The sequence below is a fragment of the Tinamus guttatus genome, unplaced genomic scaffold (genome assembly GCF_059628265.1).
Source record: "Tinamus guttatus ecotype Peru unplaced genomic scaffold, ASM5962826v1 Tinamus_guttatus_pri_ptg000060l, whole genome shotgun sequence".
Classification (NCBI taxonomy): domain Eukaryota; kingdom Metazoa; phylum Chordata; class Aves; order Tinamiformes; family Tinamidae; genus Tinamus; species Tinamus guttatus.
Window position 1 is genome coordinate 188751 of NW_028288594.1, and position 24692 is coordinate 213442.

Consider the following 24692-nt stretch of genomic DNA (forward strand, 5'->3'; position numbering starts at 1 on the left):
TACATATAATGTAAGGAAGGGAATTACTGGACGGGACAGTAATCTGAAACACTTCACCACTACCATTCAAATTCTCAATTACAGCAGTTCACAATGAAACAGAGTTTCAGAAAAATTCAGTAAGAATTCAGTAAGAACTCCAATTTGGGGGCAGAGAAGAGGGTCGGAGAGATGCGTCACAATTCAGTGCTTTTCCAAACGCATCTTATATTGCAAGTTACTCTTCCTCTGAAGCCCTGTTGTGACATGCTTTTACTTGCAATGTGTTTGAAAAGAAGGGTGGGCTGAAATGGCATGTCAGAGGTCTGGAGCTGATGCCTGAGCAGGTGCTGCCCACAAACCTAGGTAGCTATTCATCATTACATCCACCGCTCTGTCCACCCGCACGCGGGGAGGCAGTGTTTTGTACACAAACTGATCTGGGTGACTGTCAGACACAGCTGTCAGAAATAGAAGACCTGTAAACACATGAGTGAGAGATTAAAGAGAAAAAAACACAGTAGTTCGGCAAAGTAACTAGCTGTGCATATCTTTCCTGCCTGACAGTAGGCAGCAGCAATGGCAGTGAACACCCAGCTTGCACAGAAGCAGTTCATACTGTAATAAATCCAATGAGGGCCTTCATGTTTAGGAGATTTTATATATTTTGAAATAAACATTACATTTATTATGAGATTGCAGTGTAAAAATAGTCTCGCTCTGTTCACAGTAAAAGACAACTCCTTCCACAGCACTCTTCTCTCTACTGTTTCTCTCTCACTAGAAAAGGCTAGGAGCCTGTAACATACCTTTTTATGATTTTTTTCCACTAGTAATTACTTCTCATATTTAACTGCAATTTATGCTCTGTTCTGTTTCTTCTAACAAATAGCCAACTGGTTCTCTTTTCAAATTGTTTTTTTTTTCTTTAATATTAGCAATGCATTTCCCAGCCGTTCAACTTTCCATCACTAACATCTAAATTCCAGTTATACACTACCAACAAACTATTTGTTGCAGATGCCTGTTGATGCACTGGATCAATATACCACAGCATTCTGCACTAGAGCAGAAAGGTGCGATCGCTTTACACTCTGGGTCTCCTTAAAAATGCAGCAAAGCTTTTTCTCTGCACCAGCTTACTCAGCTTGCTGACCTACAATGATAGCCATTAGGCTAAGGACATCTTGCCTTCATGTTTGCAGAAAGCACGAGACTCTCCTCGCTCAACACACACATGCACACATAAACACTTCTCACATTGCAGTACTCTAAAAGACACCTAAATCGAAACATTGCATGTGATTTAAGACAGCCTGCGAAAAGGCCACTGATGTTTTAAAAACCCTAGAAGATAAAAAAGATTGAACTCACCGAGAAGGAAAGAAAAATTGCACTCTTTAACAGCCAGCAACTCGAGAGTTTCATAAATGTGGTGATCCTGCATGGCAAAGACCTTGTGCCTGAGGTCTACAGATCTGCAAACAGTACTTACCACTGGAGCCACTGCAGTCACTCCCTGAGAATACCTGGGTCCTGACCACGGCTCTTGAACATCTCATTAACGTTAGCAGCTCTCACCATCTTACACTAGCCCATAAACTGGGGGGAGGATGTGAACTGCCCAGAATAGGTAATATTTTGCAGGGTTCATAAATGAAAATTTTACTCCCGTTTCATATTATTGCACAACACTGAGATCACAGATGTTTAAGAAGCCTATACAGATTTACCATGTGCTTAATCCTACCTAAATAACTGTTAGCTGGAACAGGAACTAGATTCTTATCTTGGAGATTCTCATCACCAACTTCATAAGGCCCATCATCAAAGATACCCAGATCATAAAATGTCTGATTCTTTTGCTCTGCACGAACCATCCCTAAAGAAATGAAATGATAAAATAAAAACAAATGAATGGCAAAGAAAAAAAATGATAAATGGTTCCTGGCTAATATTACAATAAACGAGATAGCAATAGTTATTTAAGTGGAGACAAATGTAGAATAGCACACAGAAAGAAATAATTTTGAAAAGATAATGAATTTGTAAGTTCTAGCTGCGTGCCAGAATCTCATGATATTTTACACAGACACCATGCAACAAGTGGAAAAATATAGGATATGAACAAAATTCTCAAAAGCACCAACAAGCTTGGTCATCCTCCTTCCACATATCTCAGTCTCATATAGGCTCTCTTAAAAGGGAGGTAAATGCCTAAGATTACAAAAAAGGAAATCATATAATAGCTGTTCAATTACGACGAGCACTTGTGATGTATTTATGAAAACATTACGTAAGGGCAAAAGAGTCATAGCTCAATATAGTGGGTGCTTCCCTTTTATTGACAGGCATATTTAACAATTTGGTGAGCACGAACACGGTCTTCCATGATATGAAAGAGTGCTCCTATGACTGATACACTGACATATCAGTTCTCTGCAATTAAGGTAAAGCAGTAACTCCCAACTCAATATGCTGTTTCAGCTTGGTCAGATTTTGTTGACAGAAACAGAGAGGTGGAAGATTAAGTTTTCACAAAAATACACGTTGTGCCAGAGCTTAACTTAAAGATTTTTCATGGTTCATATGGCAGATGCAGGTTTTTGAAGGAAAAAAATGTTAATGGGTCAAGGATCAGATGTTCTAAAGAGAAGGAGAGAAGTATTTCCAGTTGTTGGTGTAATAAAGTGCAAATGGGAAAAAAAAAAAAAAAAAAAAAAACCACTTTAAAGAAGAGAAGAGACAGCCCTGTCCATTTAGTTGCTTTTTCACTGGTATAAACCAGTGAAGAATTTTTTTTTTTTCCCCCCTTAGGTTTTGGAGTATCTCCTACATGATACAAGAGTCCTTGTGGCTTTTACTGAGATGAACTATTCATGGAATTTTACTCAAGTAAAAACTTATTTTTTAATTAAATAAATAAATTCAGTTAGCTTTAAATCCTCCAGCATTTGATTTGGGAAATATTACTTTCCACATATTTCTATTAAAAGATAAACAGAGATGTCAGTGCAGGTATTTAACATTTGCTCAAATGATAATAAGTTGGTCAAATTATTTTAGAATAATTCAATAACTTGTTCCAGGGTAAAAGTCTCAGAACAAATACATGAAATTAAGACTAATATGAGAAAAAAAAATACAGATATGTGCAAAGTCCTGTTAACCATTCATAAGTAGTCCCCTCAAAAAATATTTAAGAGAATTTCACTAAATATTTGTGATATAACAGCAGTGTGTGTTGTGAAAATAGGGTATAATGTCCCCCATTAGATCCCCATTATGTTTATTTCCAAAAAACTTTTTTAGAAACTTGGATGCCACATTTGAGACAAATCTAGAAGGAGATTGGGGAGGGAGGTTCACGGGTTGGCAGGATGGCAGACAGGTCCTACCTTTCCAGTTGTAAGTGCCTGGGGCCCCAAACACAATATAATGATAGTCCTTGGTGAAAGTAGCAGCAACGCCCTGCTGGCAGGAACCAAACTCCTCATGGCCTCTTCGGCGGCCCTCACAGAAACTCCACGCCCCGTGCTCCAAGTCATCCGTTATGGTGAGATCCTGGCTCAGCACATAGCATCTCCCGATGATGTCCCGAGTCTCCTCCATTGTGTTCACCAACTGCCTTTTCTCATAGCGATGGGCACAAGTCTGCAACGCAGAAGAGACATTAGGGAGGCTGTCTGGAGGCTGCATGCAAGTCAGCAAAGCAGACGGCTGGCCTCCTTAAGTAATGCTTTGTGCTGGCAATACTTTAAGTCTCCCTGTGACCATATCTGGGGTGCAATGCAGAGCCTTTTATACCCTATGGGATATGTGTAGGAATAGTTAGGCATCTATGGAAACAATTAACAGCAACCAATTTTCTGGATTTCAGGGTTCTTTCTGTCTGCCCTTTCTCTCCTCTTGCTGTGAGTTTTGACAGACGGAGCAAGTCATTAACCCGAAGTAACTCCAGAGATACCCTGAAGTGACCTGCATCCAATTCTGGAAGCAACAAGCTTCAAAGGGACAACCTGCAAGACTACAATTACAAAGGGAAGCTCCACTGCACACCCTTTTCATGATAAAGCTGGCAGCCTGTGACACCATGAGAGGCAAATTTAATTCAGAAAGAGCTCTTAACCTAAGAGATAGATGGTAACATTCTCTGGTAACTCCTGAAAGCTTCTTCTCTCCATATAGTATGAAATAACAATTTGCATCAACTTCTCAGTACAAGGTCTTACTGTATCATGCTTTTCCTCCAAAGGCCCAGCACAACAGCCACACTACCTTACTGTACAGGACCAACTCAGCCGAAGTCTGTGGTGGCTGACGTTAGTCTGACACTTTTAAAAATCTTATTACACTCTTTTCCCCTATCATCGTAGAAAATGGTATTTTTAAATCCAATGTGTACGTTACAAATATAAAATGTGTATAAAAAGAAAATAACTGCACATTCTAGTCTGATACCAAGATTATAAAGACAGGCAAGTATATTAAAAATTATAATCTCAGGTGTCTCATTTTGCTAGGGAAACCGTTCGGTTTTTATTTATAAGAAACTGCAATCCATCCTTAAAAAAGCAGCTATCTTTCAGAAAGCTGGGTAGAAACAAAGAACATTCAGAACATTTACTGTAAGCCCAAACTACTTTTGTAAATTAGTCCTACAGACTTACCACCACGTTTCCTCCTGGCCCCTGACTTTGGACAGTTACACCCATCCATTGGTCTTCTTTGCTCTCCTTCCTTGGATCAGCTGCAGAATGTCACAATTTAGCTTCAAATATCAACAATTAACTTTTATTTATTTATTTATTTATTAAGTCTGTGAGGACAGCAGCTTCATACCATACACAAAACAGTCTGTAGGTGGCGGTGCCTACATACTTTACGATTGCCAAGAGTCCTTTTATAAAACATTTCTAGCACGTTACTTTATGTCACATCATTAGCTTATTAAAGAATGTAGGAGCATTCAAATCTATCAAGATTTGAGCATCTCATGTTACCTTAGAAATCAACTACTATTTGTTGAAATGCAAAAAAAGGGGAAAAAAAAAGTTTTATATGAATTCATAAAAGTAACTGACTGATTTACTGTGGAAAGGACCACACCAGATGAGAAAAATCAGACATCCATTTGAATCCAAAACAAAAGCACTGAAAAACACTTACTGCCTTCATCAAATACAACCCGTGTGCAGCGGGAACTCGCAGTCGTAATGTCACAGCTGTACAGGCCTCCCGTTCGGTTGGCTTGTTGGGACGGAAAAGCCTTTTCTCGAGGGGCTCCAACCAGCAATCTGTTGGGAAAGAAAAATAATTTCAAGGGACTTTCAAAGGTGATTGAAAACAGAAAACAACAATAGGAGAGGACATTCTGATCATATTGCTAAAGATCTGATAGGCAAGCATTTGAAGGATGAATAGCACATCATGGCCCCATTCTTCTTTAAAAGAAAAATAAACAAACTTTCTCCTCCAAAATCTGTCTTCATTAAAGCAGCACTAGAGGGGCGCACACCTTCAAACGTGACTATCTGGCAGTTCTGCAGAAACTATCCCTCCACCACAGCCTCCAGTGTTTGAGGAAGAGGGGGCTGGGGAGGATCGCCTTACATCCTTGGCAAGAGGGGAGAAAGTATGTCTGCTATCCTGACTCAAAACTACTACAACACTGAATTCACCTGCTTTCAGACTCTCTTCTGGTTTTACATCATCCCGTGCCATCATCTGGCTGAATTTTGAGACACCTTCAACACCTCCTCCTCGGCCAAGCACGTTTCAGATCCTTGAACTGCTGCCGACCTTGGGCAAACTCTCACCCCACTCTGCTCCTTTGCCCAAAGAGCCTTTCCAAAGCTGCAGGGTGCACTCTCCAGCAAAGCTCTCAAAGATGAGCCGTTCCCATGGGCAGTTTTGTTCCCCCTCACACGCATCCCTGTGAGCAATCCACATACTGCTCTGGTAGTGATGTGTAGGTTCATATTTTGAGTCCTGAATAAAGCAAGTTTTTCTCTCACCTCAGCTCTACCCTCCGAGTATTACCACAAGATCACTCAGAGACATATTCACTGGCTAAACAAGGTTTTTCAAGAAAACAGAAACCTGGGTATGTTTTCCCAGCTGTCACCCCCCTGCAAAGCACAGACCCAGGGAGATTGCTAGCTGAAATCAGGGACCTGCAGCGAGGGCCCTTTGTGGAGGACAAGGAAGCCTGAGCATGTGGTTGAGCAGGGGAAAGGAGCCCGGCGCAGCACAGCACACGTGCCAAGGGCACCTTAGCAGGAGTCCGCGCACCTCCGTGCAACGAGCACTGCTGGAAAGCAGAGCTCTCCGGCCCAGCCGTGCGGGGAATCCGGCTGGGTCCCCAGGGCCGCCCAGGAGGACTCGGGCTCTCTGTAAGGCTTCAGCTGCAGCAGCACCCTCGGGAACGGAGGCTTTGCCACAAGTTGCTCCCATGCAGCCTCCCAAAACACACTTATGAACTTATCAAGCGCAGAACTCACTTTTGTTCATATCTAACATACAGCAGCTTGATCACTTAAGCTTAATACATGGATTTCCACTATTAAGCAAATTATTACTTGAGATCAATTCCATATGAGTGGAAATGACTATGATCTATTATGAAAAAATACAATTTGAAAGAGAAAAGTGTGTTGTGAAGAAAAAAGAAAAAAAAAAGAAGAGTTTTCACTGATTTTGTATAAATAAATTCTTCAAAAATCCACAATGTGACCTGCTGAGAAATACAGTCTTTGGCAAAACATTTGCGTTTGATTGATCCTTACATAAAACGTGGTGTGTTCTGCCCCAAATCTTACCTTCTCTTGTTACCTTCTCTTCCCCGGGCATTTCATTCACTGCTCCCCTCAGGAAAGCAGCAGTCATCACAAGAGCTGCTAACCCAAACAGCCTGGCTTTTAGAAAGGCCATTAATAACTTGACTTGCTAATTCTAGCAAGAGGGCATTTAATGCCTTTCTTTGAGGAGTGATTCTTTCACCCCCCCCCACCCCCCCCAAAAAAAGCAGTTTCTGAGCTAATTCTAGTATGGGAATAGGAATAGGGTTTTCTCCTCAGTTCTGTTATCCTCCAGGAAAAGACAGATTAGATTTTTTTTAATATTTTCAGCAAGGCATTTTAAAAAGCAGAGGCACTGATTTCCTAACTCATAAAGGTTTCCTTGGCCAAGGAGAAGGTTTCAACTTTTTCATCCAAAGCTTGGAAAAAAATAAGTGAACTTGAAGAAATGCTTCAATTCTGTAAGACAGAATGTCAAAACAAAAGATTTCTGATCAGATTTTTGTTAGAGAAATTCAGTGATTCCAGATCACCACCTGTCGGTGTACGGCTGCCTGAAATGGTGCCAGATCAAGAAAAATACGACCCTCTTCCCTTCTACGGGATAGCTAGATTATAGTCTCTCCCCGGCTAAATTATATCTTTTATGACACACCATGATGATGTGCCCATAATCATGATTCAGCCAGAGGGAAGACCCACTGAGGCATCAAGGAGTAAGCAGCTTAGCCAACAGCAGCAAATGAAAAGATGTCTCACTTGATCTAAAATTCCCCCAACACGCTACGACATCTCAGACAGAGGATGTAAGGACAAACAGATGAAAAACGCAATGGTTCAGCCTGCTAAGGAAAAGTTTCAGTTAGAGTAAACATGATCTCAGAAGAAATATTTTACCTTAGGTATTTCCCAGACCATATCTCAATTTTTCCTAAATTCCTTTTCACTGAGGGGGAAAAAAAAAAGTATTTTGAAGCAGACTTATATAAAATCCTCCAATCTTCAAAAAAGTTTCATCAGAAGTTCTGTCATTAGTCCTCGAGGCTCATGAAAACCTGTAGAGTCCTGCTAGGTTCACTGTTGCTGGACAATGCTGCAAGTCTCTCTGCACACACAGGACAATCAAGCTTTCGGACGTGCTCTGAACAGGCCCTTGTAAGGGATTAAATCCATTCAGATCGATGCAATGGTACATACTGAAATGCATTTTCAAGCCAAAGACGTAATAAAACAGGAGGAGCCCACCTACATTGCTTTGCTACCTATCCGCCTGAAACGTCACAACAGAGTAGACTAAACTGTCGCTCCCAAATTCTGCCAGACAGATTACTAAAGGAGATGAGGATTAACACTATTAGGAAATGTGAGCAAGAAAGTCACGTGCATCTAATCTTTGACTGAACAAATCATGTGAAACAACACTATGAGAGTCACAGTGTGCTTGATGGGGACTGTTACTAGTCTACTTGCCTGCCTGCTGTTCAGAGAGGCATGCTTGAAAAAAATCAAAGCTCTATTACAGACACTAAATTATTTATTTAAAAATGAAAACGTGGTAATGAGAAAGTGTGCATGAGGCCTAGGATGCATGACACAAGATCACGCACCAGGGAGAATTTCAGCATGACTGAAGCAGTCCCAATCCATCGGATTGTGCGCAGCCTGAAAACACTGGGCTGCCTGCTCTGCAGAGACTTGCAAGCTAAAGACACATTCCAGTCATTATCTCATGGCTACTTATTCTGTTGAGCTTTAATAAGGGAAATTTAATAGAGTTTGAGCTCATTAGGAGAAAAATAAATAAAACAAACACAGCCAAGGTAATTCTGTTTGCAGCTACATGCATTCCAGTTCAGCATTTTCAATGGCAAGCAAAATCTCCTTCTGCAAAGGAAGGAGATAACGCGAAGGAAGTGCTGAGCTAGATATCAGTATCTACTTATATTAGCACATGAAACACAGAGAATAAAAGTGAAAGACCTTCCTTTGAAAACGAGGACTGACAAAATCTAAGTTCTTCATTTTTTCCTTCTGATTTTGTTACGATTAATTTATTTATTGTGGCTTCATCTTTAAGGTGTGTGAAGGCTATAGCCAGGGCTTTCTGCCTGCCCAAAGGCAGCTGTATGGCAGCTACACCAAACCCACGCCCTGCTGCCCAGTACACTCTGCTGGAGGCAAGAACCTCACTCTCCAGCATGGGGACATTTTACTGACTTCGACACATTGTGTTACCACGCAGATAGCAGAAGCTCTGCCATACAATATGCCAATATGAACCGATCTGAGCACTAGTTGCTGATGGAGCCTTAAGATTTTACAATTTTTAAAAACCTGTTTTTCCCCATTCATTTTGCTTAAATACAAACTGTGAACTGACAGCATTTCCCTTGAGCCCATCAGACTGCACAGGTGTTAAAGGCACTTCTGTTAGTAGTTTCTTCTGTTACCCTCAATAAAAATGCGATTTCCATAAATCAAAAGAAACATCTACTAAGTGATAAAAAAGTGAATTGTCTCACATGCTGGCACAAAGCTACAATGCTCTTTGCTTTCATTCACACCCTATAATTAAAGCATGTGCTTTCCACTTTCAAACTAAAATTCCAATATCAAACCAAACACATCAGTCATGCTGCTCTGTTGGTTAGAACTATGTTAAGTACTGCTTTCTCTTAACTACTTTTTGGACCTGGGGGATAATGACTGAAGTTCCACCAACAATTACTGAGCACCTGACAGCTTCTAGGACAGATTTACTCCATTACGACCCCAGATTCATGGCCATATTTCAGGTAATCCTACAGACACAGGTTAACTGCAGGCCTGTGCATAATGCCAATCTAACTGACACAGAGAAACACCTGCAGCACAGGTGGTTGGGTCCTGCTGCCCCAGCCTCCTCGGGGTGTTGCCCAGCCCCGCTTACCCCAGTATTCCCTGCAAGAGCAGGACACAGTGAACACTGAGCCCCTTCCAGACCAGAACACAGCTCTCCCTGGTCCAATTCCTGGCTGTCATCTCAAAGGAAAGGGCTGAGGTAAGAAACACTTAACCCCATGAATTATGTCAACATTATTCGATCCTCCAAAGAGACATCAAAATTCTTATTGACTTCATCTAACACTGGAGGAGATCTTTGGCTAAGTGTATGCTTAAAGAAAGCATGCTTTATACCCACCCACGTGTTCTGAAGAAGAGCAAGGAGGTAGGAACAAGCTACTGAGACATAATCAGGCAGCCCTCGTGCCTCAGTTTGGTGACCTGTACTGACCTGTACTCAGCAACAGCAATCACACAAAGATGAAAAGCTGCAACATTAAATCAGTAGTAGACCAACGCTGTTCTTAAAATCCAACAAAAATACACTACAAATAGCTTTCTCGCTTTACAAATAATAAATATTAAGCAAAAAACTGCTGATTTAAAACCCTCTCTGCTTTCATTGATAATACTTGAGACATTTAATAGGCAGCTGTGACAGTTTTATTGCATGGCTACAAAATCCTTCTCAGCTAATGAAAACCACAGTAACAGTGAGAAATTGAAATAGTTTTTGCTTTAGGCTCTCTCAACCTTCACTGTTGCTGTTTGAAAAATTACCCTGACTACTTCCAAAAAAGAAAGCTGCAGCAAAGATGAGAAAAACAAATCATACAAAATACCAAAAAACTCTCCAGGCTCTGAGCAAGCAGCTCCCTCACTCATAGCATGCCACTTTCAAAGGACAAGACACAGTTTTCAAAATATACTTCAAAGAAAAACTGTGATTCATAACAGTATCTCTGGATTAGATACTAACTCAGAAAAAAAAAAGGCAAAAGGAAGGAAAAACATCATTAATATTTTTGAAAGAAAAATCCTGTCCATGAAAGCAAACAGCTGCCACTAAGTCATATTTATATTTTTGAATTTAAATAAATGAGAAATACCCCAGGCTGCACTCAATTCAGATACTCTGCTATCTTCCAAACTTTTCTTCATTCCTCAAATTCCTTCCTTTTCCGCGGTATCTTCTACTCTGAACAAGGCACTGCATCTTTGCCAGCCTTTCTTTAAAAGTAACAGTAGCACTTTAATAGTGCCAGCTCTGAGCTTTAACAGACTGGAGCAGAAATAACTGCAAGGGTTTCCTGGGTAACAAACCATTAGCCATTTGCACAAATAGGCGGAATAAAATAGTCAGTGGTGTAAACAATTTCCAATTTTTCAGCCTTCATTGAACACAAATGTTCAATTTAAGTTTCCTGTTCCCAGATAGCAATGTTGCCACTGTAGACTTCATACTTCATTGTGTTTTTAGAGAGACTCCATATACACGAGACGGGTAAATTTGGAAAATGATGAAGGTAAATGCTGTGTGGTATGAAACTTCTTCCCTCCTGACTAGGCACATACACACACCTGCATCCTTTTCTTGCCACCCTCACAGTACTTAGTCCTCAGAGACTTTAAATCTATTGGGCAAAATGACGAACTTGAGTAATTACCCATAATTCATATTTAGGACAATTTGCACCAAATCAACAGTCATACACCCCATTTTATATCAGATGCTTAAAATCTCCAGGCAGAGATCACTGATCTCAGTGTGAATGTCTAGACAGCTTTCCATGGAAGACAGTTTTCCAGTCGTCTTTTACCAGTTTGTCCTTTTATATTATACATCCACCCCGTTCAGAGGCTATAACTTGTAGCCCTTATGACCCCAGGATCAAACTTCTGTCAGTCCAAGCCAACATTTAGGAGTTATTATTTACAACTGCATTGCAAAAGAAGGAATATATTAATAATTCCTAAGACAGAAGTATTTTATGATAGCAACAACTCAGGAGAATGAGGAGGTGACAGAGCTGGGAAAGGGCCTGCACAGTTCTTCATTTGCTCTTATTCACATAAACAGATGCCAAGTCCTCGTCATACTGGGAACAGGATTGGGCCTTGGCCCACGAAGATGCTGCTCCTGCCCTCCCAGGCCAAATCGCTGTCACATAACAACTTCCCTCAGGCAGTTGTTATCTCAACAGTTTTCAAGCTTTAGGAAAGCAGCGGGGAGGATCCTCTTAACTTGCACAGTATTTCTCAACACTACCCACTGAAGTTGCTCAATGGCCCAGAGACTGTGTCTGAATACTAGAAGCACCACCTCTGCTCTCCGACTAGCTTCTGCTTTAGCCAAAGAACAAGGTGCAGAAAAGAGCACCGCAGGCTAGTGAGTGCAAAGGGATCTTCCCTCCACACACGCTAGGATGGGAACTGGAGCTGAACCAACACACTGAGCTTCTCCAGAGAAGCCCTCTCCTGGGAAAGTCAGCAATAACTGAGGCAGTGAGTAACACGTGCGACACCAGCCACAGAGATGCTCACCATTCCCATGTGTTATTAGTATATACGTGTGTATATATATGTATATGTAACAGCTCTTTAAAGTGAATGATAATTGTCCTGATATGACCAAGCACACCATTAAACTCTGCTTCCTTGGAGCCCTGGCATTTAAAGGATTACAATTTTCATTTTATTAGATCAGCCTCTTTCAGAAAACAGATTGTGACAAGAGCTGGTAAAAGAAGCAAAAAGCAACAGAATGACCAGAGCAATCTAGTACGAAGCAAAGCTGGGACTGTAGAGCTACCTGTTATTGCACAGCAGCCACCGATTATTGGTTTCCTCAAAGTCACCTGGAAAAATAAACACTTCCTCCCCTACAGCCAACAGCTCAGTGTGCATGGATTTGAAATATGCTTTGCAGACCAGATTTTCATCCATTATTAGTGATTTGCTTGACCACAAATTGTGTGGATATGATTTGTTCATACACAAATAATGGTGATTAAATGGTCAGAGCAAAGACCTAAATATTAATCCTGGTAGAAAGCACTTTTTCTTTTCTTTTTCTTTTTGCTCTTGCAGGTAAACTACAAAAAAAAATGGTCCATTTGTTTCCAAAATTCTACTTCAAAATACAGGTTTCTCGCTCAGGCTCTATTATTCTCTGGTTACAGACTAGGAGATACATGACATATTTCACACTACCAAGCGAGAAAGGACCTGAATAATACCCACAGCTTTCTGGAGTCTCTCCTTTACATTCTATACATCTCTTCAGATTTAAAGTAAGAACAACAACCATCCATGCACAGGACAAAGGCTGCACGAAGTGAGACTGCGAAGAGTACTAGACACTGTCAGAGTTAAGGTTAGATGGCTATAAAGCAAATAAAGCCTCACTCAGCACAGCCCTGCATGACAGGCAGGTGCGTGTGCTGAGGCTGTGGTCCTGAGCAGCAGCTACCGCGGTGCCCCAGCGCTCCCAGCGCACACCCAGTCCAAGCTGCAGCCCTGCTGCCCACTCCTGTGAAACACGTCACCGCCAGCAGAATGTCAGTGGCACCACATGTGCTCTCAACAAGTTTTGTCATGCACTACACTACTAGCTCAAATAAGTACACGAGAGAGCTTGGGAATGACTATCTGCTGGAAAGGGGCCATTGACCATTCATGCCGCATATGACCTCAGCTTTCTGATTCAAACTTCATCTTTTCTGCAGGTCTCATCTCTGTGCTCCCCACAACACACCCCACCTCCCTCTGAGCGCTGTGAAAAATGAGAGCAGTGTCTCCTAATTCACTAGCTGCATTTTAGAAAATGAACATGGGTAATCAGAATATGAAAACACTTGGTTAGTCTTCTTCCAAAAGGCCATTTGAAACAGTAGAGCTCCCAACAATTATCTGAAGGCACTATTTGTTAGAGAGGTAACAACCGTATCAGGCACATACTGTTCATTAGTATGACAAAAGCCATTAAAAAAATGTAGGAGTTTGAACAGAAGTGCAGAACAAACATTTGGATTCAAATTTCACTCCCCTATTTCTGTTTCTCTGAATGAACTACATCAGCTTCATTTAAGACCATAATTAAATCATTAAAAGGTATGAAGGAAGCTCAGAAAGAGGCACAGATATTTCACACTAAAACCATGGACAATATACCACATTACAGCTTCTACACAGCCTACTATTATTTGAAGAGCAGACCATTCCTGAAGCCAAATGAAGCTGCACTCCCAACTATTCGTTCACAATACAACTAGTACCACACAGCTACTGCAGATTCACGAGCTGACAAAAGGAGCCTGTCACCACATTCAAGTAACACGTGCTGACCAAAGCCTTAGTGGGAAATTCACCCAGTCAAGACCAACAGAAGTTTTGAGCGGACTTCTTCCCTACACTTTCTCAAAAACAAGCCCAAACAACCACAGACACATATCCTGAGGAAGCAGAATAAGAAGTTCTCCCCACAACGCTCGCTCAGAGATGTAAATGAGACACTCTGACATATATATTTGAAAAGCAAGTACATAAGCTGTGGGCAAACATTTAGGTAGCCAAAAATCACTTACAAACTAAAACATAGCCTCCATCATAGCCTTAGACTCACTGTATAAAACAGGATCAAAAGTTTGAGTGAGACTTTTCTTCAAATTTAAACAGAAAAACAGATGTGTTACTGGATACATTTACAGACACATATTTACCAAATTAACTGAAAACATGTCACTTTGAAGAGTCACATGTCACTCCAGTAAGATATTTTTGAAGTGGAAGCCAGTCATACATCAAGAAGGTGCCCATTCAGTCTAGCCACTTAATTAGTCTCATTTGCTCCATGCAGGTATTCAGAAACAGCTCAAATGGATAAATAGAATTAAACTCTAAATACACAACAAATTTCTCCATGGACAAAGTGAAGAAGCAACACTGCATTTTGCTGTCAGCAGAAATGTACAAACTGAGAACTTCAGCAGGTTTGCAAGGTCTGAAACAAGCTGCTTCTGTGTGCATAATTATTTAGATTTGAGACTGTGCCAGGAAATCCACTGCATTCTCCCCAGCGACATTCTGCTCCGCCTCCACTTGCGGACGTACTTAATTTTTACATGCTTCCCCTTGCACATGCATTTTTTCCATCTTCCCCTGCTCCTAGGAATGATTGGCTTTCAGATTTTTTTAATACCCTATTTTCTTGTAGGTTGCAAGTTGTGCAAACAGTAATTCACCTATTCCTAGGACTCAGCAGACGACAACAAAGTATTCTATCACTGAATGCAGAAATGCAGCATGGCTAAGAAGAGGGAACAAACCTAGCTCTTAAGCAATATTCTGGGGCCAGGTTACATGATTGCCATCACTTCTCCAGCAGAAACATTAGTCGAATGGACGAAAACTTTCAGGACTTACACAATTATTCTTAACATCGGCTACAACAGTTGGTTAAATATGAAAAATAGATTATTTCTGGTACCTCTAGCCAAGAAAATTATGTCATTTTCACTTATCTCTCATTTCATACTAAACAAACACGGGTGATTAAATAAGAGCCATAAGCAATTTTCATACACTTCACTGGATGAAGCAAAGGCCCAGACACAGTCAGCAGGCTTAACCACCATACTGCTTCAGCAGTGCCAGTGAAAGAATGCACAACCAAACAACCTTTACAAAGCTCTTTACAAAATTACTGAGAAAAAAAGGCTGCAGAAAAAAGAAGATCCCAGGAAATTCAAGGCCAGCTGACACTCCTGGGCTGGCCGGCAGCTGCAGGTGGCTGCCAGAGCGGCTCCCAGACAAACACACGTTTCCCTCCGATCTTTGACCTGTGCCTGTGCTGAGCAAACAACCAGAGGTGTTACAGGCATCAGTCGTTCCGACTGCATTTTCAATCTTGTGCTGCTTTGTTTTTTAAATACATACTTTAGAAAACTAGTTTGGAAGGGTGTGATTACCAGTGCTATCTGAAGCAGGCAAAAGCAAAATATGCTCAATTCCAATGAGGGGAAAAAAAAAAAAAGCCTCTTTCATCTTCACTAGAAAGAAGACCCTAAGTCTCTTATCAGATATTCACTCATTTGTGCAGATACTATCAGCATGTTTCAGCAGATTTAATTAACAAATTGCTGACAGATCTTATTTGCTGGTCCTTGTAGGGACATCTCAAAGATCCCCAAAGTTCCCTGAAAGCTGGAGACAAATGCAAGTAAGAATAGAGCTAAGAGTAACCTAGAGGCTCATGCATGAACAGTGAAATCCATTGTAGGACGTGTACCTTGTTAACACAGACAAAATTTTATGCTGTAGACTGCAACCAGACAGTAGGTTCATCCCATGAACCTACTTCCCATCCATTTTTGATCCTGAGAATCCTCTCCCTTCCAAACACAGTCATAACATCCTCACTCATAGTATAACGACAGCTCAAAGGAAATCAATCTTAGGAAATTACATATTTTTAGATGCAGTTCTGTAACAGGAAATGAGAAAAAAAGGCCAACACTCCAACGGAGCCAAAGCCAGTCAGTCCCCACTAGCAAATGCTCTGAGAAACATGATTTGAGAACATGCACTTTCTGCTTTTTACTGTGATTTCCAAGCCATACACAATTTAATCCCAGGTATCTAATAGTGGAATACATGTGGCTTGCTCTTTAAACTAAACCACAGAACTGCAATTCTTTATTATTCAATGTTTTACAGATTTCTTTTTCATACATAATTCTTTCTTCAAATGTTCCTGGGCCTTACTGTACCCTACTCCTGCTAACGACTACTATGAAGTGTAAATTTTCTAGTTAACATCACACAATACCATTTGCTCATTGAATAAAAGGGATTTTTGCTTGCTTATTTTTAAGTGACCATTAGCCTCATAGCCTAATCCCTGTGCATTCTGCAGAATATCTTCACATTGTATTTTTATGGTTACAATTAGAACGCTTCACCCAGTTCCAGCTTGATTGTAAAACACTATAAGAAACAGCAGCTGATTTTAAACTGCAATTCTTCTCCAATGGATTACATATCTTCCATGAAAAATTTACCCTATTACGTTCCTTGCAAAGGCACAAAACTAACAGTTGCTCTGGCACATGTGGAAAGAGTTTTGAGTAGAGTTTAACAGAGAGAGCAAGACTGGCACATGCTGCCTGGTGAACAATTTACCTCTCTAGCATACCTGCAATTCAATAAACATTCATAGGAAGCCAATCTATCTGTAGTGCTTCTACGTAAGTTTATCTTGTTCTATACAAATTAACATTAGCAGCATTGTTAAGGCATATGTTTTCAATGTGCTGAAAATTGCACTCCTCTTAGCTGGCTCCATGGTGCCTTGTGCACCTCTTTTTTTTTTTTTTTTCTCCCTACTTCAAAGTTAAAGAAATAGAAACAATAAACATCACTATACATTAAACTGCAATCTTTGGTTGAAATAGGTTAGACAGCTGCATGCTATTTATTAAAGAATCGCCAATAGTAAAGAGACCTATATAAAGAAGTTTATATAATGAAATTGTTTAATTAAATAAAAAACATTTTGTAGTCAAATTACAGCAGACTCGATCCATCAAATACTTCAGGTAAAGACTGGACAATAGCTCAGTGTTTCTGAAGTAGTTAGAGCACAGGCTATCTCTCATTTTCAAACAAGGTACAAGATATTTTTCTGCTCCACCATGATAAAAGGATGAATTAGAACTCTCTACACACATTGATGTTATTTTTAACACTAAACATAATGCCATACCTCTACAACCTGACATGTGAATGAAGATAGATCAATACTTCTGTTATTCCTTATCCTGATTTAAAGTATATGCCAGTTTAAGGAGTCTTATTCCCAAATCAAGGTAGTCGCACAAGAGTGACAGCTGCTTTCATTAGAGGCTAACCATCTGACCAGAAAGAAAACAGTAAGACCTGTAATTACAGAAGTGATATAAATTTTTCATCTTACCTTCTCAGAATAATTCTGACACAGCCTGTATCCAAACCTACCACTACATCCCAAGTCTTTGTGAATACTTGCTTGAAAACTCTTCACTGCCTGTAACACCTCAGAAAAAAAACAGAAAACGGAAAGAGAAATCATGGCAAGATTTTAACATCCAAACTTGCAGATCACTATATGACTAAACAGTGCTCCGTCCAACAACTCTGCTGCAAGAAGGGCTCTTGGCAAGCCCATCCTAAATCCTGTTGCTCTGAAACAGTCCATCGTGCAGAAATGCAGGCCTTGTGCTGCACACACTGCATACTTCACATACTTGCATGGCAGTCTCCTCACACCCCTGCAAGCTGATCAATATTCTCTCTGTTTCCCTTGCTTTCCACCCTCCTGTAACAGACACTACAGTCACTTTTTAAGTCTAAATAGCACCATGTTCCCGTCAGTCAGTGAGATGAGACTGCAATCAGCTCCCCAAGCAGCTGTTTGCCAGCTGAACCCTTGGGGATGCCAGTGCACCACAGCTCAATTCTGGGCGCAGCAGCCGCCAGCAGCGCCACACAGCAGTGCAGAGTGAGGCCACGGCAAGTGAGGCCACAGCAACCACTGCCTGCAGCGCTCATTGCAGCCTTCAGCTGAGCACAGGGAAGGAGACACGCTTCTCCAGTCCACTCCCCCTCAGGTTTAGGTGATAAAGGTTCCACTCTTCAAATATATTTTAGCCCACCTAGCTCACGGCTACAGTCCTAAAACTGGTCTGTATCAGATAAGAGGGGCAGAGGACCAGCCCTCATCCCTACTTGAAGTAAACATTAAGTATTAAGGCCTTTTCATAGCGGAATCCTTCGGGGAGACTTTCATTGAAAGCTTTAGCCAGCCTTTAGCAGTCAGACATGCGTACACAGTCATGACTGCTCTGTCTGTCTGTGTTTGCCTACACCAGCCAGTTTGAAACCAAAGAGAATAGCTGCTGGTTTTTCTAATTATTTAACCCTTCTTCCAGCACTGCTCTGCCCAGGTCTGCCACACAATTTCGCACTGGGCTCTTTAGGGCTCGCTACCCATGCTCAAGAACACAACCTGTCAAGAACTCTTTGCCTTTACTGTTAGCTTATAGCTTGTTCGCTTTCACTTAGCTTAATAAAAAGTACCGCCTTTCTTCTTGCCGAGATCAGGGTCTCTCCTTGTTCGTACTGTGCTATTTTGTTCTAGTTAGTAGCCTACAGAGCAGTTAAGATTAACATTTTGATCATATTTCTCTTTTGTTTTCAAGAAATGTCTAATACTTTGGCTATAGTAGCTGAGCTAGTATATGCTGTGTTCATTAGCGTTAATGTATACTCTATTATTATTTCCTAAGAACTAGGGTGGTATAAATTCAGTCTTTTTAGAAAGAGCTGAGTACAGTATGGAGCAAAACTTAAAGCAATTTTGGTTAATGGAGCCAAGTTGTGTAAGGGTTTGACAGGTCTATGTTCTACATGCAGAGTAGTAGCTTACAGAACATCACTTCTTTCCAAACACCCAGCCTTAAGAGAGATGAGTTTGTGCCTCCACAGATTTCTATTCAATTTTAAATTCATGGCATTTAAAAATAAGAACATTTAAAATTAATAGATATTTAAAAATAATAAATCTGAAGCCATTATTCTCCTCAGTCTGTCACCATTGCCACTCTGCAGAGTTTACACTCCAGCTACAGCATCAAACCAAGGACAGGGTACCTGTTACATTAGAAACATATCAATCAGTGGGGCTCAGCAAATATAAAGATAGAAAGCTGTGAAACAAAGTTTTTCTATCAGGTACATGTGCCTTCCACTGACAGCATAATAGTTTTATGAGCTTTAATTGAAACTGATAGCCTGAGCTGATTTTAAATTCCATGTCTGAACACAAGGCTGTTTATCAGCATGCAGACAAAAGGCATATCCTGGAGTCCTTCCTCATGCAGAGCTCTACTGACACTGCAACTAACTACTCTTTTGTTCATTCTCAATAATAGCAATGTAATAGAAGTCATGCAGGTTTGGTCAAAAATCTTAAAACATCTGCAGGTGAACATAAATGGTGTTATCTAAAAAGTGTACAATCCCCTAAAAAACAAGTGTCTCAAGGAGACTGAGTACCTGGATAAGAGATTTGCCATGTATTACATTTGAAAGTTATTTCTACACTACGAATTTCTGCTGTGCCAGTCAATGCTACAGTGCTGGCCAATTTACACAGCTAAAGGGAAAGGACTGTACTGTAACACATCTTTCCTGCCACAGCCTTTTCGGAGCCACCTGAACTAAACTGTTCTGAGAAGCACATTCTCACTGTGTGACCTGTGACTTCGCTGGTGCCTTGCAAGTATCTCCAGAGCTACACGAGCACGAGCTACCAAGAATAGGCCCAGTCTGTAACCCGTATGTGCTTCCAAAGCCACTTATCAGTCTGGAAAATGAGTTGGAGGGGAACAGAAAAATACCCTGGGTATAGGACATACCTACACTGGCAAAACATTCACGCAGACGCAACCTGTATCAATCTCACTCCTGTTGTTCAGGAAAAGAATTCTCCTATACAAATAGCACAAGAACTTCCCCGGCTAGAGTGAATCCTACAGATGGGGAGCAGGGCCAGGCACCCCTTGCCTGTGCTGCGCACTGGCACTCCTGGTGCAAAAGCTGGGCCTGTCATTCAAAGGCCAGACCTGCAGAATTGCAACAGTCTGGCCCCCATAACCAGCTTTACTGCGTGCATTTCATCACTGATTCCAAGGTTACCTTTTCAAAAATAACAGATAAAAACCCCATGGAATAGTTAATCGAAATAGTAAGTACACAAGTTAGCAGGAATACATTGTCATGTTCTCTTGCTCTTCAGTTTTGACAGTGTGCCAGCTCCCTTGCCTTGGATTCACTCAGCTTCAGGTTTCAGCTGCACAGGGCTGTATTAGTTACTGAATTAAATTCTAACTTTATAAATCCATCAATTCCATCAATTCAATTTAATTCCATCAATTCAATTATATTAGCGCAGAAGGCTATACTAATTTTATTTTGGTTATTAAGAAAAACAAACTACTATTGATTTTAGGCCAAACTAAAATAAATCCTTTTTAAATCAAAACACAAGCAAGTCTATCTACACAAAAGCCTTTTTCACATCGATACAAGGGAACTAACTACAGCAACTTTCTAGTGTGTATCAGTGCAAGACTCCACTTCATCCTCCTCACCTTATTAGTACTGGGCAGGACTAACTGCAATCTTTCCCTGATCCTTTCAGGAATAAATAAATAAATAAAAACAAAAGATCCTGAACTTTTCCCCTAACAAGATTACAAGTGAGATAGTGGAAACTATCTGGTGGGGTTTTCAAGCTTTTGTAAACATGACCTGCCCCACTTGATGACTAGACAGTTCACAAAATGCATAGCCTCTCTGCCACCCTTCTCTGCCACTTACAGTTTCACCCATTCAGCTGTGTCTCTGCAACAGGTAACAGGTCAGCTCTGATTTAACATGCTGGGGGGTGCAGAACAACCCCCAACACTAACAGAAATGTCCCTCGCACTCTCTGCAGTTTGACTCCATCTATAGCAACCATAGCAATTCTTCTTCCTTACCTAGTGCTAACAACTGAGATATTTAATTCTTTTCTTCCCAGCATATTAGTATGACGGATTTTTTTTTCTTTACATCTTTCCCTTACCACCTCCGAAATCAAGAATCCTGTTGCTGTCCTAGCAAGTTTATTCCTTAACTACTTCGCTCTCTTCTTTCCCAGCTTCCCTTAACCCTGGCCTTTGCCACAGAACCCTCATCTATCTGGGGCACAGACAGCAACCTGCCCTGCTATCGTAAATGAGGAAACTAAGCATCCAAGAAGGTCATCCAGGAACAGTTTGCATAGACAAAAGAGAGACACTAGAGAAAATTACTGAGTGTAATAGGACGGTATGGAAAAGGGTAGGGAGGAGGGAATTAATAGTAACTTTTATTATTATTATTGTTAGATGCTGTAAAGACCATCATTATTAAGGCATTTAAATCCTAAGGAAGCAGATATGTAGTGCTACTAATTTCAGTCACATCTAAAGCCTAAACTACACTACAACACTTCTGAAAGCAGAAACTGGTGCTTCGCACTGCAGAGCGGCACAATCCACCCTTTTTATTACAGGAGCAGAAAGTCCATAAGCTCAACACAGGCACACTGGCTGACTGCCACCGAGGATGCACCACAGCAGCACTACAGCACTAGCTGCCATGCGACCACAGGCAGCTTTGTCATATAGTGATATAATGGCTAGCAGTAGGAAAATGCAATATCAGCAAAACCTGCCACAAGTGAGAATTTCAGCAAAATATTACAATTTTTATGGCTTCATAGCTGCTAATGGCCAATGCAGACTTGCGCCTATTCACAGCTTTTAACACAGTTTTTCTTCTGATGAGACCATCTTGACTGTTGACTGCTACTGCTTCCATCTTTCAATCTTTTTGCTTTGAACAAGAAAAAAAAACACATTTAGTTCTTCACTTTTATTTAAAGTAATATCAGAATCACATGCAAATAACATTATAGACTAATGTAAGTATTCACGAGACTTGAGTTCTAATTCATGAAATTTGCTTAAATCATTGTTGAGTTATAACCAAAAAGGACTGGAAAGGACCCCGTTGGACATCTTACATGGAGTGCACTCATGCATGTATCCAGTGAGTACAGTCCCCATTAACATACACTACATACACTCACATTCTCCATCAGACCTATTTAATTTTTAACTTTACTCCTATAGTTACAGTCTCAGAAACTCAGGCCCCTCAAAGCTACAGATCTTCTACCTTTCAGACTAAGTGAACTGCAACTGGGCTGCCACCGTTTCTTAGTAACAGAACTACCTTATTTTTATCACACTGACAGACTAAAGCCACAACAATCTTGTAAATGGCAACAAGCACAGCTCTCTTGGAGCTTCATTAGCCCTTTCTGCTGTCTTCCACATCCACGTATATTTAGTAGCCCACTTTCCAATACTGCAAAATGATAAAAGTTTTTCTCCTATCGTGCTGAGGAACTTTTCAGCTTCTCTCTCTAAGATACACACACACACACACACAATTTACTATCACGTCATAACTTTAAATTTGGTACCACTTACGACTAAATTGAAAGCAGCTCTTGAACAGTCATTTACCCATACTGCTTAAAGTAATTCCTCATTAGCAAACACGGCATTAGTAATTAATGCTAACAAATAAAAAGATTACCATTTAAAGCGAATATGCATTCACAAAGTATCCAGTGACTAAACAGAAAGGTGATCAAAAGCAAACACTCTGTTTAATCAAAGGCTACTTCCGCTGTGTCTCCATTTGTCACACTTCCTAGACCTCCTCCACCCTTATTTTACGAAGAATTTTCATAATGCTTAACACTGAATCACTCAGTGAGAAAAAAAAGATAAAAATTAAGGATCATTTAGCATGCTTTACCAACCCTTGTTCAGAGCCAGACTACAGCAGCCCTTGAACAGAATTTATATACTTTTTTCACATTAGCTTGTTTGCACAAGGATCCAACAACCTTGCACATCAGCAGCAACTCAGTTCTGATTTTATAGTTTTTTTTTTATTATTATTATTTTTTTTTGAGGGTGGTAAAGGTAGAAAGGGGAGGTTGGTTTGGAAGGACAGGCCGACCAGATGACAACTGATATGTCACTTTTAATTAAGTTTCAACAATGAAATGAGTTTTGTATATTTTAGCAAGTGCTTAACAGTGTTCACACTCAAACAGCCATGACTGAGCTTTGAGGTTAGCATCCCCTTGAGAAGAAGCGGTGAAATAAGTACTTCTACTGTTGCCTCTTGCTACTGTGCCACTCTACATGACTGAAGGGGTAGCTGGGTATAAAGCTGCCCCTGCAACAGGGCTGGAGCACAACATTACCACTAACAGGCAGCACATAAGGATTAGATATACTTGTTTCTCAGTGGACCTCCATTCCCACCTTCACTGTACATTTAGATAGCAGACATGGTTTGCTCTAAACTGCCATTTGTTGAACATGCCAAACAAGTTACTCAGGATTAGCTTAAATTTTTAACTGGCAGTTTACAAATGTACAGCCCAACATGGGAGCCCTCAATTCAAGTTTCTCCATTAAAACTCCTATCTATTTTGTACATCATAATTTACATGAAAGGAGCTGAACACAACCCTGTCCCTATGAAAAATGATCAGTTTGCACCAGGAAGGCAGTTCAGCATGTTTAACGCCTTGTTCTCTCACAGGCCAGCACGACTACTCTTGTAGACACAGAAAAGATGCTAACAGACTCAGAATGATGGTAACACACTTATGCTATATTGAAGAACTGAACACAGGTTTTCCAAGACCCAGAGCAGAACTCAAATCATAACACAATCTTTCTTTATGCTACAACACAGAAATAGTCCCCTAAAAAAGGCAAGATATCTCATATTCAGAGGTTCATTATCAGCATAAAACATGGCTTCCCTAATCTAGTCATGCCTCTGTTAGAGACCCTTTTTTCCCATGAAAGCCTGGATTCAGAAAGCCATGTCAGAAGCAGACAGAACCATGGTGCTCTGCTCTGTCCTTGAATCTGGACTGACTTTGGATACTGACAATGCACTTACTATATACTGTACAAACTGAAACTTCCATGCCAGTAATCAGTAAAGCATTTCAGGCAGACACTATAGGCCTGCTTGCATACTATGACCAGCCTTCTACTGAATTCTGAGTAAAGAGCCTTCTATTACTGCGTATTTGGACATGCTCACTTTACCAGCATTTGACAACACCATGGGATACTAACAAGCTCAAATATTGTTTTCCTAATGAAACGAAGACCAATGAATACTTAATCCTTCTAAGAACTAGGATAGAGACTTCTCAAAAGCAATCCTTGATGTGTACTTTGTCCTTCAGAATACCCTGAGGACTTCCTGTATACTGCAACCTAGATGAAATTTGGTTACCTGTGATTACATGCTTCTATGTATTATGATTTCTATGCAATCACATTTTTAACCAAGTTTATTAACAAACTTCATTAAGGATGTGATTTCTTTCCCCTGTTCTTCTCCCATATTGAG

The 24692-nt window shown here is 40.6% G+C and overlaps 1 protein-coding gene across 3 annotated transcripts in view; it reads right to left on the reverse strand.

Moving 5' to 3' along the window:
- Positions 1 to 24692, reverse strand: part of ITGA6 (integrin subunit alpha 6) — a 40644-nt gene that overhangs the window by 15076 nt on the left and 876 nt on the right. For 2 of the 3 annotated variants that reach the window (XM_088519429.1, XM_088519430.1), the window contains exons 2-5: positions 5149 to 5276; positions 4650 to 4729; positions 3378 to 3633; positions 1730 to 1861 (exon numbers count right to left, since the gene is read on the reverse strand). In XM_088519429.1, coding sequence (XP_088375555.1) covers positions 1730 to 1861; positions 3378 to 3633; positions 4650 to 4729; positions 5149 to 5276 — 596 coding nt within the window. Of the gene's footprint in view, positions 1 to 341; positions 459 to 1729; positions 1862 to 3377; positions 3634 to 4649; positions 4730 to 5148; positions 5277 to 24692 lie in introns of all 3 variants that reach the window. The other variant, XM_088519431.1, reaches the window with a different exon arrangement.